Source organism: Panthera onca, chromosome A2 (assembly GCF_046562875.1).
Source record: "Panthera onca isolate mPanOnc1 chromosome A2, mPanOnc1 haplotype 2, whole genome shotgun sequence".
Lineage (NCBI taxonomy): Eukaryota > Metazoa > Chordata > Mammalia > Carnivora > Felidae > Panthera > Panthera onca.
In genome coordinates, this window is record NC_138340.1 from 95811360 (window position 1) to 95828860 (window position 17501).

General features: G+C 35.5%; 1 protein-coding gene across 3 annotated transcripts in view; it reads right to left on the reverse strand.

The window, feature by feature from the left end:
- The window catches only part of PEX1 (peroxisomal biogenesis factor 1), a 47968-nt gene that overhangs the window by 15926 nt on the left and 14541 nt on the right, over positions 1 to 17501 (reverse strand). For all 3 annotated transcript variants that reach the window (XM_060632446.3, XM_060632448.3, XM_060632449.3), the window contains exons 7-14: positions 17034 to 17157; positions 16685 to 16785; positions 15711 to 15793; positions 14463 to 14595; positions 8729 to 8825; positions 6882 to 7052; positions 5305 to 5459; positions 133 to 322 (exon numbers count right to left, since the gene is read on the reverse strand). In XM_060632446.3, the coding sequence (XP_060488429.1) occupies positions 133 to 322; positions 5305 to 5459; positions 6882 to 7052; positions 8729 to 8825; positions 14463 to 14595; positions 15711 to 15793; positions 16685 to 16785; positions 17034 to 17157 (1054 nt within the window). The remainder of the gene's footprint in view (positions 1 to 132; positions 323 to 5304; positions 5460 to 6881; positions 7053 to 8728; positions 8826 to 14462; positions 14596 to 15710; positions 15794 to 16684; positions 16786 to 17033; positions 17158 to 17501) is intronic.

Below are 17501 nucleotides of genomic sequence, written 5' to 3' on the forward strand. Positions count from 1 at the left end.
GCTGGAGATGCCGATTTTCTACTAAACTGCTTATATACTAAAATAGAATATATTTAATACTTACATTAATGGATGTTAACATTCCTCTGCAACGGAACAATTTCAGATTTTGGTTTGAATAAGAACACATACCTTCTCTGGTGGATATGCTCTGGTGAGAGAGATGAAAATGTATGGCTCGATCCACAAGCATTGTAAAATCTCTAGCCACAAACCCTTCAGTTCGTTTAGCTATACAATGCAGGTCAAGATTAGTGAACTTGTTTACATCAGAGCCCAGTTTATTTTTTATTACATTATGTAGCATTTCACATCTTTGCTCCTAAAGAAAAAACACAAAATTCGATTTCTAATTTTACTCAAATGTAAATTTTAGTACATATATTTTGAAAAAATCAGGCTGAATAATCTACGGTGACAGAAAGCAGACTAGTGGTTGTCTGCAGATTGAGTGGGGGGGCGGGGCGGGGATTGCAAAGGGGCACCAGGAAACTTTTGAAAGTGATGGCAATGTTTGCTACCTTAACTGTGGTGATGGTTTTATGGTCTATACATATTAAGTGGTGTATATACAATATATAATGTATATACATGTTAAAACTGATCAAATTGTACACTTTAAATACTGAGTTTGTTGTCTTCAAATATACCTCAATAAAGTTGCAAGAAAAAAAATCACATTGATAAACGATTGCTATTTCTTTCTCCAGTAAGAAGCCTTTTTAGTAACATTTGGTTCAAGAGTGGCTTTTGTTGTTGTTCCTATAAAACTTACTTCTAAAATGATATTCAATGACCAATCCCACTACCATTGTGTTATGCTTAATAATAGGTATAATACTTTCTTTTTTCAATAACAGTTAATTAGCACAGGGCCTGAATATTTAGGATAAAAATTTTAAAGGGGAGGTTAAGGGACGCCTGGGTGGCTCAGTTGGATAAGCGTCCGACTTCGGCTCAGGTCATGATCTCAAGGTTCATGGGTTCAAGCCCCACGTCGGGCTCTGTGCTGACAGCTCAGAGACTGGATCCTGCTTCCGATTCTGTTTCTCCCTCTCTCTCTCTCTGCCCCCTGCTGATCGTACTCTCTCTCTCTCTCTAAAATAAATTTTTTTCAAAAAAATTTTTCAAAAAAAAATTTTTTTTTTAATTTAAAGAGGAGGTTAAAATGTGTTTGTCAGTCCTAGAACATTCTTCTTTGAGCTTCCTGCCTCTAAAACCTTCATGAACAGAAGTCTCCAAAGGGGATGATGGACCATATGTGCTTGTGATATTGTGATTCATAATAAGAAACATATATTTGGTCTTTGTCCTGTTTCTAGCACAGATATCCTAAAACCCTTAGAATTTCCTAAGTGATAAGAGTGATAAAAGTGTCTTGATATTCACAACACACCAGAGTTTATGTTAATGAGGTGATTTTCAGAAAGCACCTAAGGATGGGGGGCTGGTGGCCAGGGAATCAACCATAAATAGAGGGTTGAAACTTGCAGCCCCACCTTTTGGTTCCAGGAAGGGGAAACCTCCAGGACTGGAGGTTGAATTAACTGCAAACGGCCAAAGATTTAATCAATTGTGCCTATGTAATGAAACCTCCACAAAAACCTAAGCCACCATGCCAGGACCTAAACTTCACAAGGAGAGAAGCAACTTTGTGAGAATAGAGCCTCACCCTATGCATCTCTTCATCTGACTATTGATTTGTATCCTTTAATAGCCTCTGTAATAAACCAGTAATCTACTGAGTAAACTAGTTTCCTGAGTTCTATGAGCTACTCTAGCAAATCAATCAAAGCCAAGGAGTGGGTCGTGGGAATCTCTGATTTATAGCCAGTTGGTCGGAAGCAAAGGTAACAAGCTAGACTTCCAATTGGCATTGGAAGTGGAGAGCAGTCTTAGAGGACTCAGCTCTTACTTAACCTGTGGAATCTGATGATATCTTGACTAGATGGTGTCAGAATTGAGTTGAATTGTAGCACACCCATCTGGTGTCTGAGAATTGCTTGGTGGTGTGAGGGAAAAACCCACACATTAGAAATGAGTGCTAAAATCATAGTGGGTAAGGAATATCAGGAGGCACCTGGGTGGCTCAGTTAAGCATCTGACTCTTCTTGATCTCAGTTCAGGTCATGACCTCAGAGTTCCTAAGTTTGAGCCCCGCATCCAGCTCTGCGCTCACAGTGCAGAGACTCTGAGATTCTCCGTCTCCCTCTCTCTCTCTCTGCCCCTCCTCTGTTTGCGTGGTCTCTCTCTCTCAAAATAAATAAATAAACTTTAAAAAAAAAAAAAAGAATATCAGGGTGCTGGTAAAGAAACAATGTTTAATCAAATTTAAAAAAAACATTTATTTGGATAAAAGAGGATAAAAACCATAGGATCATTTCAATAGATGCAGAAAAAGCATTTGACAAAGTGCAACAGCCATTCATGATAAAAATCCTCTGCAAGGTAGGCCTAGAGGGAACATACTTCAACATAATAAAGCCCTTATATGAAAATCCCATAGTAAACATCATACTCAATGGTGAAAAACTGAAAGCTTTTCCCTTAAGGTCAGGAATAATACAAGCATGTCTACCCTCACCACTTTTATTCAACATGATACTGAAATCCTAGCCACAGCAATCAGACAACAAAAAGAAATAAAAGATATCCAATTTGGTAAAGATGAAATAAAACTTTCACCATATACAGATGACATGATACCATATGTAGAAAGACCCCATCAAAAAAAATATTAGAACTAAGAAATGAATTCAGTAAAGTTGCAGGATACAAAATCAATGTATAGAAATCTGTTGCATTCTTATACACTAATAATGAAACAGCAGAAAGTGAAATTAAGAAAACAATCCCATTTACAACCACACCAAAAATAGTAAGATATCTAGTAATAAACCTAATCAAAGAGGTGAAAGACCTGTACCCTGAAAACCATAAAATACTAATGAAAGAAATTCATGACAACGCAAAGAAATGGGAAAACATTTCACACTCACAGGTTAGAATAACAGATATTGTTAAAATGTCTATACTACCCAAAGCAATCTACATATTTAATGAAATCCCTAAATCAAAATAATACCAGCATTTTCCACAGAACTAGAACAATCCTAAAATTTATATGGAACCAGAAAAGACCCCAAATAGCCAAAGCAATCTTGAAAAAGAAAAACAAAACTGCAGGTGTCACAATTCCAGATTTCAAGTTATATTACAAAGTGGTAGTAATTAAAACAGTATGGTACTGGCATAAAAATAGACACACAGATCAATGGAACAGAACAGAAAGCGCAGAAATAAACCACAATTATATGGTCAATTAATAAATATTCAATGGGAAAAAGACAGTCTCTTCAACAAATGGTGTTGGGAAAACTGGACAGCCACATGCAAAAGAATGAAACTGGACCACTTTCTTTCACCATCTACAAAAATAGACTCAAAATGGATTAAAGACCTAAATGTGAGACCTGAAACCATAAAAATCCTTAAAGAAAAAAAATATCCTTAAAGAGGGCACAGGCAGTAATTTCTTTGACATCAGCCAATGCAACATTTTTCTACATGTAACTCCTGAGGCAAGGGAAATAGAGGCAAAAATGAACTACTGGGATTACATCAAAAAAAAAAGCTGCTGCACATTGAAGGAAAGATCAACAAAACTAAAAGGCAGCCTACTGAATAGAAGATATTTTCAAATGACACATTTGATAAAGGCTTAGTATCCAAAATACATAAAGAACTGATAAAACTCAATACCCAAAAACCAAATAATCCAATTAAGAATGGGTAGAAGACATGAACAGACATTTTTCCAAAGAAGACATCCAGATAGCCAACAGACACATGAAAAGATGCTCAACATCACTCATCATCAGGGAAATGCAAATCACAACTACAGTGAGATATCACCTGACACTCACCAGAATGGCTAAAATCAAAAACTCAAGAAACAACAAATGTTGGCGAGGATGTGGAGAAAGTGGAACCCTCTTGCACTTTTGGTGGGAATGCAAACTGGTGCAGCCATTGTGGAAAGCATGGAGGTTCCCCAAAAAATTAAAAATAGAACTACCCTACAATCTAGTGATCACACTACTGGGTATTTGCCAAAAAAATACAAAAACACTAATTCAAAGGGATATATGCACCCCTATGTTCATTGTAGCATTATTTACAAAAGCCAAACTATGAAAGTAGCCCAAGTGTCCACTGACAGATGAATAGATAAGGTGTGGTATATACATACAATGGAGTATTCAGTCATAAGAAAGAATGAGATCTTATTATTTGCAATGACATGCCTAGAACCATAGTATAATGTTAAGTGAAATAAATCAGAGAAAGATAAATATGACTTCACTCATACACAGAATTTAAGAAACAAAGCAAGTGAGCAAAGGAAAAGGAAAAAAAAAAGGGACAAATCAGGAAATTCTTAACTGCAGAGAACAAACTGATGGTTACCAGAAGGGAGGTGGGTGGGAGCATGGGTAAAATACGTGAAGGGGATTAAAGAGTAGACTTATCATGATGACAGGGGGAATTTTATATATATATATATATATAGTTACATATATATAGTGTATACATATACATATAATGTGTATATATAGTATATATACACTATATATATAATATGTGTATATATACTATATATACACTATATTATATAATATGTGTATATATACTATATATACACTATATATATATAATATAGTGTATATATATATAGTGTACATATATACACACACACATATACAAACCGATACACATTTCTCACTAAATGCTCTTTCTTATTAAAAAGAAAAAAAAGGTAATTATGTAAGGTGATGGATGTGTTCAATTAACTTGATTGTGGTAAATTATTTCACAATGTATAAATCATATTGTACACTTAAAATATATACAAACTTATTTGTCAATTATATCTGAATAAACTGAAAAAATTCTAATTTCCATGATGTATTTACAGATTTCACCAATGGGAAATGAAGCACTTCAGAATTTTTAGGGTTTTTGTTTCCTTTTAAATGGAATAAGAAAACTTTAAGAAGAAGAAGAAATGCTTTCAAAAAAGCCTTGGAAAGTACATCGTAACATTTCAGATGGTTATAAATGGAAACTGTGCATCTAAGCACAACATGCACCAAATGTCACCTTTTTTTGAGCCCTCCCCCCAAATGTCACCTTTTAAATATCCTTAACCATAAGTTTAAAGACATAAATCATTAATAAAACTGAAAAAAGGTTTATATAAAGAGGGATATATTTCAGCAATTCTCACAAGTCGTATGTTACCTGATCAGGAGGCTGAATATGTTGGACACACTGAAATATGTGAATTCCTTGAGCCGAGACGAGCAGAGGTTGCAGTGAATGCTGAGACTGGCTTGTGGCAACCAGTGCTACCAAACTTCCCATGGAAATAAACTCTTTCATTGCATCATTCAAAGCTAGAATTAAGCAATATAGTTTAGAAGCTTAGTAAATATAAACATGACATTTAAAAATTATACAATCACTAAAAATAATAACCTAAAGTCGAGCTTTAAGGTGGAGTACAAAGAGTATGGATCCTTCATACCTTTTAAATATTACATCTGCCACTCATTCATTGATTTATCTATTGAGGACCTAATATCTGCCACACTCTAACCAATCTAACGGAGGCCTAGCAGGTACTGTAAACTCGATTTATAAGCTCAAAACAATGCCTAGGAGGTTCCTTACTTCTGGATCTCAGAAAGTAAACAAACAGGAGTCTCTGAAATATAGAAAGAAGATAAATTTCCAATATTGTGTTCTGTTGATTGGGCAAAATACAGTTCCCATTCCTATGACTTTCTAAACAATCTCTTTCTACGCCAGTTCTTTGTCAGAACTGAAACAAGCATTAACAATGTGTAGGAATCGTGACCTAGAAATCTGCAGCATTCCATTAAACACTACTCTAATAAGTTTCGCAGATGCTACAGGATTCAGACTGTGTGGTTAACACTATTTGCAATAACCAAGGCACTGTGGTTGCATTTTCTATCATTTCCAGATCTCAAGGACCTTGAGGCAGCCGAACGCTACCAAATCCTCCAGCAGCCAACCTGAGCTCTCCATGAATTCTAAGCTCCAGCCACGTATTCCCTAACATACCACGATTTCTTGTACCTCTGTATCTTTGCCTATGGATCACGCTTCCTGTGCTTCTTTATTAGCATGAAGCTACTTAATGCTAATTTATACTTCTCCATCAAAATTGCATTAATCTCAGTTGTTAACTCGCTCCAAAAGCCTTCTCTGATAGCTCCTTATCCACCCCTTCCCAGTCCCGGTTGAGGGTGCATGTTCCTACAGTGCCCTGTGCACACTTCCAGCAGAGCACAGCCTACCACCTCCTACTTATGCCACCCTGGTCAGTTACCTAATCTCTGAATTTCCATTTACTCACCTGTAAAAGCAGAATATTTACCTGTAGAGTACAAAACAATCCCTAGCCCAGAAAAGGCACTCAGCACATGGTAGCTGTCATTATTACTATCAGTATTCTGTACTAAAATGGTTTCCTTTTCTTTCCTCTCCTAGATTTTAAGAATAGAGACTCTGCATAAGCATTATAGAAATATTTTTCAAATGAACAGAGTAAATCTGTATACTTAAGCAATTTCTAATAAGTATCTGAGAATGAAAGGCCCCAACAGACTAATCACAAGGTTGTAGAATTTTCACATGGCTCTTATTTACCAATTTTGCTAATACAGAGGCCACAAAAGCAATATAACATATATCTGTTTTCTGAAGAAAGCAGATTTAACATTAAGACTAAAACCTCTGTCTAACCAAAGAAAAAGGCCCATGGCCACGAGTGGATGCGTTACCATTACCATGTGCAAGCCTCTGGCTCTGTGCAGCCTCAGGGCTATGCTCATGTTCTGGGAGAGCAGGCAGGCCAACAATGAGGTCAAGGTCGTCCAGCAGAACCACAGAAGGCTGCCTCCATGTCGCCTCTGAGAAAGCCAGCTCCAGGGTTTTTTGTATGTGTTCAAGCCTTTTTCCTTAATATGCAAGATATGAAATGTTATTTCAGGGCTGGTAAGTATAGGTTGCCCTTTTCAGAGCATTAGAAACGCTCAATATTGATTTAACCATGAAAATTTGATCCATATTTTGTTAATATACCAATCACTAAACTTTGATCATTAACGTGGTTTAATTAATAGAACCTCAAAGGACCCAGTAAAGTGCTGAATTTTATAAAGCTGAAAAAAGGAATATGATACTATGCATGTTATTTTTACCTGGACTCATTCCACAGAAAATTTTAGACAGCATAAAAAATTACTATCTTAAAAAATAGCAAAATAAAAGCAGGATATGGAAAAACATAAATGAAAGACTAGGGGATCAAGATTCAAATAAAATCAAACACAAATGTAGCTATCTAGAGGTCCCAGAGTTGCTATATTTGAATCATACATTTGGCTTCAAACTTCCTGGTGAATTACCAACTTTTAATTTTCAAAGAATAGAAAACATACACATTCATAAGCCAATGTAAAGAATTTCTGTTACTTAGGTCAAAAACAAAATTTTGGAGGTTCTTGGGTGGCTATTTTGGTTAAGCATTTGACTCCTGATTTCAGCTCAGGTCATGATCTCATCATTCGTGGGATCAAGCCCCACATCAGGCTCTGTGCTGATGGCATGGAGCCTGCTTGAGATTCTCTCTCCCTCTCTCTCTCTCTCTCTCTCTCTCTCTGCCCTTTCCCCACTAGCACACTCACTCATGCACATACACTATCTCAGACTTTAAAAAAAAATTATTAAAAAAATATAAATATAAAAAATAAAACAAAAATTTACATGAAGTTCAAGCATGACTCTGAGAGATGGACAGTATCTCTAAAACCACCTTTGCAGCATATGAATTAATTAGTTTTTGAAGGCTATTTCTTAGTTTCTTACCATATGGTAGACATAAAACACACACACACACACATACACACACAGAGCATGGACTGGTTGGGATGACAAGGTAGAGGTAGCCAAGGGGGGAAAAAAAAGGTTACTCAAAATAAAATCTTTCCAATCTTGTTTTTTGATCAAATAGAGGATAACATAAGCATTAAAGATTTTTAAAAGTACAAAAGTATATATATGGTAAATTGCAATTCTCCTCTTCACTGTCCACAGCCGAGTTTCCCTAGCAATTTAGGAATATTTACACCCATTAGAGTATATCCTAAATACAAACTTTTTCAGAATGGTCTAAGTTGGCATTTCCAGGAATATAGTCTACAAAGAGTTTTGGCTAAGAAAATAAAAGGAGGGGGACTCTCCATCAAGTATAGAGAGTTTAGAAAATTTTGCTGAAAATATTAGAAAGCTAAAGATTTAAAATTTCTAAGGAATTGGGGCACCTGGGTGGCGCAGTCGGTTAAGCGTCTGATTCTTGATTTTGGCTCAGGTCATGATCTCTGAGACTGAGTCCCACATCAGGCTCTGTGCTGGGTATGGAGCCTACTTAAGATTCTTTCTCTCTCCCTCTTCCCCTCCCCAGCTCATGCTCTCTTTCTAAAGGAAAAAAATTTTTTTTCTAAGGAATTTCAACAACTAACAGAAAAGATAAGGGAAGATTAGATATTTGTACTTACTAGATTAACAGCATGAAATAACATTTCTGCCTTTCTAGCAAAAAAGGGATTTATGTAGAGTGTTACCATATTCATACCTCGTAAAGTTTTACAGTCCACTATCTCCACATGGGCATCCAATATGTCAAATGCTTCTTTACAGACTGCCTTGGCTAAAGTTGATTTTCCACTGCCCTAGAAAATAATTGCTTCATAAGCAATATATTCAATCACAGAAATAGCTTCTGTTACTGTGGCAACCAAGACTCAGCCTCACCAATCAAGTATACACTACACAACATTCTATGTCAATTCTAACTCAATAAAGCTGGGGGTAAAAAAAAAAAAGAAAAAAAGAAAACCCACCTCCCTGGAGTTCTAGGATCACATTATGGTGCGTGACATTTAGCATAAAGTAAACTAACAGGAAGGACTGAAACTCTAGATTCAGGAAGTTTAAAATTTTTTTTTTTTTAACATTTTATTTATTTTTGAGACAGGGAGAGACAGAGCATGAACAGGGGAGGGTCAGAGAGAGGGAGACACAGAATCCGAAACAGGCTCCAGGCTCTGAGCTGTCAGCACAGAGCCCGACGCGGGGCTCGAACTCACAGACCACGAGATCATGACCTGAGCCGAAGTCGGCCGCTTAACCGACTGAGCCACCCAGGCGCCCCAGAGACTCAGGAAGTTTTAAGAGCACTCCAGGATTAAGTGGGAAAGAATGATTTCCTAAACATGTATTCAAGTCTGGCAAAGAAAAATATGTAATATTTTGCAAAAAAACCCAGAAGGCTCTAGCTTCCCAGCTCTAATAGAATGACTCAAGTGGTATATAAACACAGGCAAGGTTAACAGATGACAACCCAATCTCAGGAATATAAACCCCCCAAAAAGGTACGTTTCCCACCCCAACTTCAACCTTAATTGGTACTAATACTAAAAATAATCAATTGCTTTGAGAAAGTTAAAAAAAAATACACCAGGTCTAGTTGCTGGGGAAGATATGCAGATATCACCAAAATATGTCTTTTCTTTTAATCTGCTAAAAGCTGGATGTGTCCTATGTTCATTACACCACACAGACAGAAAATAAACATTTGTTTTTACAATTTTTTAAATCACTGATATTTAAATCTTTTACCTTTAAAAACAGTCAATGCTTCATTATTTGTTACTAGAAGGGAATAATGTAAACATTAAATAATCTTTCTAGAGAAATGAAACCTAATCCCATTTAATTTCAACTATTTTCAGTGAAAAAAAAATTATTACCCACTTCCTTGTTATCTTAAATTAACTGCAATTTTAATTTACAGTTTCTTGGTGATATACAGTATTACCGTGACCTTAGTGTACTATGTAGCCCTCAGAGACTATTAAAGTGGGCAGAACTATTTACTTTTTTATTAAGTGACTCTAGACTATATAGAGTTTGATCCAATGTGTACTTCTTTTTTTCAAGTAAAAGCTTTATTTTTTTCCAGGTTTATAAATTAACATGTGAAGCATACAAAGGAACTGTAAACACTTAGTATAAGAGAAACGTAAAAAATTTTCTGTAATCTTACCACCTCACAGAAGTAACCACAGTCCATTGTTCTGAGGTATCACCCTTCCAGACACCTCATACACATTTAAGTAAATTTGTAAAGATGGGATTACAGTATTTATGTGGGTTCATGATAAATCACTGTCCTCTTTATCCACAATTATGGAGCTGCTTCGGCTCCCCAGCACACCACCACTGTGGGACATACTGCACATAACACGTTTAATAAGCCCCTTCCTAATGTATACTAATGTTGTTTCTAATTTTTAGCTATTATAAATAAAGCTAAAATAAATAACCATATATATGTTAACTTATTTGTCAGATTACACCTTTGGAATAAATTTCTAGAAGCAGAATAAATGTATCAAAAGGTACACACACATATTTAAAATTTTGCTGACCAGGGCCCCTGGGTGGCTCAGTCGGTTGAGCGTCCGACTTCAGCTCAGGTCATGATCTCGCCGCTTGCGAGTTCGAGCCCCACATAGGGCTCTATGCTGACGGCTCGGGGCCTGGAGCCTCTTCAGATTCTGTGTCTTTCTCTCTCTCTCTGCCCCTCCCCTGCTCACACTCTGTCTCTCTCTGTCTCTCAAAAATAAACAAACATTAAAAAAAAAAAAAATTTGCTGACCGTTGCTATAGTGCCCCCTAGAAAAGCTGAATGTTGGCAGGTTTTTACAGTTCTTTTAATATAGGTTTTTTCCCTCGATCTAGTATTATTTCCTACCCTTGCTGTTTTGTCTAGCTTTAACAGCCCTGCACCAGTTCTAACATTTTGTTTTTCAGCACCGTGGACTGGAAAAACAGCCAAGCTTGTTACACAAAATCTGAAATTTAGCAGCCACTCAACAAATACGACCACACTTACACCTTACAGAATTGTATTTACATTTAAAGTCAACGGGCTCCAAAAAATAAAGAAATTAAGGGTGCTGGGGTGCAGGTCCCATCTATCATACTTTGCTTAGTTTGAGGGCTTTCTCCTCACAAAGTAAATCACACTTGTATAGCACTTTTGAGTTTACAAAGTGCTTTCCCATATATTATTTCCCTTAAGTGAGGTTTATCCTAAGAAGGCAGATTAAGAAACCACAAAACTCCCTGTGGTCATAGTCAGAAAGTACAAGACAGAGGTGGGACTCAAATCCAGGTCTTCTGCTTGTTCTTCATATTACCCATGATACCCCTAGGTGAGATGGAAAAGTCTGTCTGAGTCAATACGATACTGCTTTTTCAAAATAAATATAAAATGATGATGCATTTTGAAATGTGACACAGAAACCTAGAAACCACATAGAATAGTTCCTATATTTCACCAGCTTGCATACCTGGGATAAATCTCCACTTGATCATGGTATACAATTCTTTATACACATTGGTTGATTTGATTTCCTAATATTTTGTTGAGGATTTTTGTATCTATGTTCATGAGAGGTTATCAGTCTGCAGTTTTCTTTTAACGTCTTTGTCTGGTTTTGGTATTAAGGTAATGCTGGACTCACAGGATGACTTAGGAAGCATTCCTTCTGCTTCTATCCTCTGAAAGAGATTGTAGAAAACTGGTATAATATCTTCCTTATAGGCCTTTTTATATTGTACACTTCTTGTGCAAGTTTTGGGAACTTGTGTGTTTCAAAGAATTGGTCCATTCATCTAAGATGGTTAGCAAATTTGTGGGCATAGAGTTGTCTATTACTATTATGACTTTATTATCCTTTTAATGTTTATGGGATCTGTAGTGATGTTCCCTCTTTCATTTCTGGTATTAGTAATTTGTGTCTTCTTTTTTTTTCTTAGACTGGCTAAAGGCTTATCAATTTTATTGATCTTTTCAAAGAAGCAGCTTTGGTTTCACTGATTTTTCTCTGTTGATTTCCTGTCTTTAATTCACTGATTTATGCTCTAATTCTTATTTCTTTTCTTCTCCTTACACTGGACTTAATTTGCTCTTTTTTTCTGGTTTCCTAAAGGGAATACTAGGGTTATTGGTGTAGTTGCACATAACTATGTATATATACATGTATGTGTATATATACACACACACACACATACACATGCACACACACATATATATTTTTTACAGCATATAGATATGTATATATAAATATGTATTTTTTTAAATTTTATTTTTAAGTAATCTCTACACCCAGTGTGGGGCTTGAACTCACAACCCCAAGATCAGGAGTCACATGTTCTACTGATGAGCCAGCCAGGCACTCTTGGAGTAGCTGTTATATTTTAAGTAAGAATCAGAAGAAAGCAACTGAACTAGTAACAGGAAAAAGAGTTATTTTACTAAAGTTAAAAGTGAATGGAAATGAAAAAGTCTTAAAATTTTGAATTGAATAAAAGAACAAAGATTCACAGAGACCACACTGTACCTCTGAAGACAATTTTGCACTGGTAAAGAATAAAACTGTAAGCCCTTTAAAAGGGCAGGGAAGGGCGCCTGGGTGGCTCAGTCGGTTAAGCGTCCGACTTTGACTCAGGTCATGATCTCGCGGCCCGTGAGTTCGAGCCCCGCGTCGGGCTTTGTGCTGACAGCTCAGAGCCTGGAGCCTGTTTCAGATTCTGTGTCTCCCTCTCTCTGACCCTCCCCCGTTCATGCTCTGTCTCTCTCTGTCTCAAAAATAAATAAGCGTAAAAAAAAAAAAAATTAAAAAAAAAAAAAGGGCAGGGAAACTCTAGCAAAACTGATGAAGATTAAAAAGAGAAAAAACACAAAACACCAAAATCAGGAAATGGAACACCATAGTAGATTCCACAGCCATTCAAAAAGGATAATGAAAGGAATACTACAAACAACTTTATGCTCATAAATTTGACAACTTAGAAGAAATGGACCAATTCCTTTAAAATTACAAACTACCAAATGTCTGCCATGGTGAAATAAGACAATTAAGGAAATTTAATTTATAATTAAGAAGTTAAAGGTCCTGGGGCAGCTGGGTGGCTCAGTCAGTTGAGTGTCTGACTTCGGCTCAGGTCATGATCTAGCGGTTCATGAGTTCGGGCCCCACATCGGGCTCTGTGCTGACAGCTCAGAGTTTGGAGCCCGCTTCTGATTCTGTGTCCCCCCCTCTCTCCGCCTCACCCCTGCTTGTGCTCTGTGTCTGTCTTTCAAAAATGAATAAACATAAAAAAATTTTTTTTTAAAGTTAAAGGTCGGGGCTCCTCTGTGGCTCAGTCGGTTAAGCGTCCTACATGTCTCATGTCATGATCTCATGGTTTATGAGTCAGGGCCTCACACTGGGCTCTGTGCTGACAGCCTGGAGACTGGAGCCTGCTTTGGATTCTTGTCTCCCTCTCTTTCTGCCCCTCCTCCGCTCACACTCTCAAAAATAAATAAACATTAAAAAAAAAAAAAAAGTCAAAGGTGACAAAAATCTCAACACCCAGATGGTTTCACTGGAGATTTTACTAAACATTTAAGGAAGAATGAATACCAACTGTATATGCTCTCTTCTAGAAAACAGAATAGGAAAGAACACTTCTCAACTCATTTTATGAGGCCAGTATTACCCTAATAGCAACACCACACAAAAGTGGTACAAAACCAGAAAACTATAGGCTAATATTGCTCATGAATTAAAACAATTTTTTTAATGTTTATATATTTTTGAGAGAGAAAGAGTGTGAGTGGGGAAGGGGCAGAAAGAAAGGGAGACAAAGAATTCGAAGCAGGCTCCAGGTTCTGAGCTGTCAGCACAGATCTGGACACGGGGCTCAAACCCAGGGACTGAGAGATCATGACCTGAGCTAAAGTCAGATAATTAACAACGGCTGTTGCTCATGAATTTAGATGCAAAAATCCTCAACAGAAATATTAGCAAATAATGGGGTGCCTAGCTGGCTCAGTCAGAAAAGACTCTTGATATCAATTGTGAGTTTGAGCCCCATGTCGGGTATGGAGATTAAATAAATTTTTTTTAAAACATTAAAAAAAAAAAAGGATTTTTAGCAAACAGAACTCAGCAATGTATACAAAGAAAATACACCACGACCAAGTGAGATTTATTACATACATGCAAGGCTGGTTCAACATGTGAAAAAAAATCAACCCTATCAACACCCTAAAAAAGAAAAATCATACAACTGTATCATATGATACATAAAAAAGGCAGTGAGCACGACACCTTATTCATTTTATTCATCACCCCTTTCTAAATCACCACTTCCTATATCTTGTATTAACAACTCTATATAACAGATGATCAAAACTCAAAGAAAAAAATAAAATTAGTTATTAGTGAAATGGGCACATTTTAACTACGTACCTTTCCTCCTGTGAATAAAAGGGCTCCATTCCTAAGTCCTGCTACAAGGGACATCAGCTGCCGAGACAAAGGGCGCCCCAGGAGGCTGTGAGTGATGTGTTCCATGGAAGACACACCTAAAGAATCCACTCCTCTGCAAAATATATACATTATTGCATGATAAAACGCTGAAGCAGGATAAAATCCAGCTGTAAAAAATTCTGAAACTTTCCTTTCCAGGCTAATTAATGATTTTTAAAAGAGTAAAATGTTAGAAAGTTTCCCTTAGTTGACAGCGTATTGAATTAATGCCAAATCTGAGTCACAACTTTTAAAATTAGTTTTATTACTTTCAAACATGTACAGTAACTAAAAGTTTTGTCTTAACAGGACATCTCAAGGAATTTGTCTTAACAGACACAAACAACAAATCATAAATGAGAGCATTTGAAGTGTTAAAAGAATTGAAGACTTATTTCCTCTTAAATTAAGCTTTGAAATCCGGTTTCAATTTGTAGATTATACAAGCATGAACTTCAACCTACTTCCTGACTCTACCACTTTATTTCTGATAATATAAATTCTGAAAATCAGAATCTGAACTGAAGAGATTTTACTTTCTACATGAGCATTATGCTATAAACATTGTTACTTTATGGTTTAGTCCTTTTATTAAAACATTTACAGATTATACTATTATAGGAAATCAAATCACTGCTACTATAACCACTAAAGGTTTCTGTGAGGAATTCTGAGATATAATGTTTATACGAGAGTCTCATATTTCCTAAGAGATAAGTTAACAGGAGGTTCTTTTCAGACTTGTCTTAAAAGCTAAGGAAAACACAAATAATCCCAATTAGTACATTAATAAAATAGCTGAAGGAATAACTTAATTTGAAATATTTTTAAACATTCAAATAATGTTTTTAGATTAACTTTTAAAGTAAATGTATTAACTCTTAAGAATTATTGTTTTATTCGAGCACATATGATCTAGGTCATAACCAGTTGTTTCCTTCTCACAAATCAAATCTTGAAGTAAAATTTCTAATAAGCTTCAGACTTTTATGTAGTTACCTAAGAAGACAAGGCAAATTACTAAGCTAGGTGTGAAAACAGAAACAATCCTTGAAAAAATATCTACTAATGCATGACTGAGATTATTCAATGACATTAACATCTACTTTAATATTTACATATAAAAACCCTGCCAGAGATAATGTCAAACATGTCTGTAAACATATTAGTTTGGCCGTAACTTCTTACCCCAAGCAGTTCAGCTTTAAAAAAGGAAGAATAAAGTCAATTTCCTCACTGTTTTCTTCTTTTACCATAGGATCTAGAAGGACCTACAGTAGCAAGGAAAAATCAATTTTACATTTCAAAGTTATATCTGTGGCCTGTTTTTCTTGGGTCCTAGGAAATTGATTACTGATTTTGTTACACCACCAAGAAAAGATATATTGTGCATGCAAGATCATTATTCAAATTAGCCTTGACAATCATAATTTATTCATCCAAGGAACATAATTTACTCATCCAAGCAGTAAAGAATGTCATCTCCTTCATACATTTTGCAGATACATACATCTTTATTTATAATTTTGATTTGTGTCATATTTACTCTCCAAAATTCTACCATTTGTATCTTCTTTGAATGGTATTCCTTCAATTTTATCTCAAAAGTAGAGACAAGGTCTAGTTCCAAACCATTCAAATTCTAAACGACTAGAGCATCTTCAATTCTTTAACAATGGGAATGAATATCCTAGCTAAAACATAATATTCTTAAAAAGACCACTTTTAAAATACTGCTAGAAGAAAAGTGATCTGGTAATATTTGTGAAGAGTTGAGAATTTAAGAAGTGACAAAATAATACGGGTTGTGCAGAACTCCAACTAAAAATAGGAATTTTAAAAATCAAATCCCAAAAGCTAAGTTTTCCTTTGTTTCAATACGAGAATAATTTGAAATCATGATCTATCTGCCAGTTAACACAATCAATTCTATCCTTGAAACTTAATTGTGCATTGATTTTAAATTTAGGATAAATCAATTTGTTTAGATAACTTAAAGAGACTATATAATAAAATATTTTAAATCAAGTTATTCCTTACTCTTATCATTCACGTTTCTAATACACTTCAGGATGCAAAGTCTTACAGGTAAATTCATACTTTATTATTGATCCAATGTGACAAATATTATTTTATTAAAGATTCAATAGTTATGTGATTACTTGTATTGTGATCTTCTGCAGCAGATTGGGACTCAATAAAAAAATGTTTTCTTTTTCTTTTTCCCCAGAATGAACTATATTTAGAGAAAACTCCTCCAACTCTATCAAAAAAAAAAAAAAAAAAGAAAAAGAAAAAAACAAGTAATAAATGTGAGTTAGTACTGAAACAGAGATAATTTAAGATTCAAATTTCTTTAAATTTAAATAAAAGCATTCTTCAATATGTAAAATCTACCATTTACTTATCATTATTATGCTTCCTGTTCACATGTATTAAAGGTTGTAACAACAATGAAAAATTTTTCACTTCTTTAGTAGGAAAAATATCAAAATAACAAAATTTACCCACCATCTTTAATTCTCAGCTTAATATATTCTTCCTCTGATATTATCAAAGGAAGTGTGGTAGTGGTACATTGCTGTAGCCATGAAGAGAACACAGTTTTTACATCTTCTTCACTTACATCTTTAGGCTGCCAGAGAAAAGGAAGAACAGTAATGAATTATCCAAATACCTAAATTTAACGTTAACATCCTTAGTTTAACACCTTACTTTGCTAATAATATGTAAACCTTGATACGGCTGATGGACCTTAAGCAAGCTTCTTAACCTCTCTGAGCCTTGCTCACCTCATGTGAGAACCATAAGATGGTATCCATTGGTAGGAGACTGGGGAAGTAAATCACGGTATACCCATTCTACAACAGTGTGGCAAAAATAAATGTGCTAGTTCAAGGTGCACACCAGTCTGGCATGACCATTTATTATCTGTGTGACTGTGGGCAAATTAATGAAACTGTCTCAACCTCAATTTTA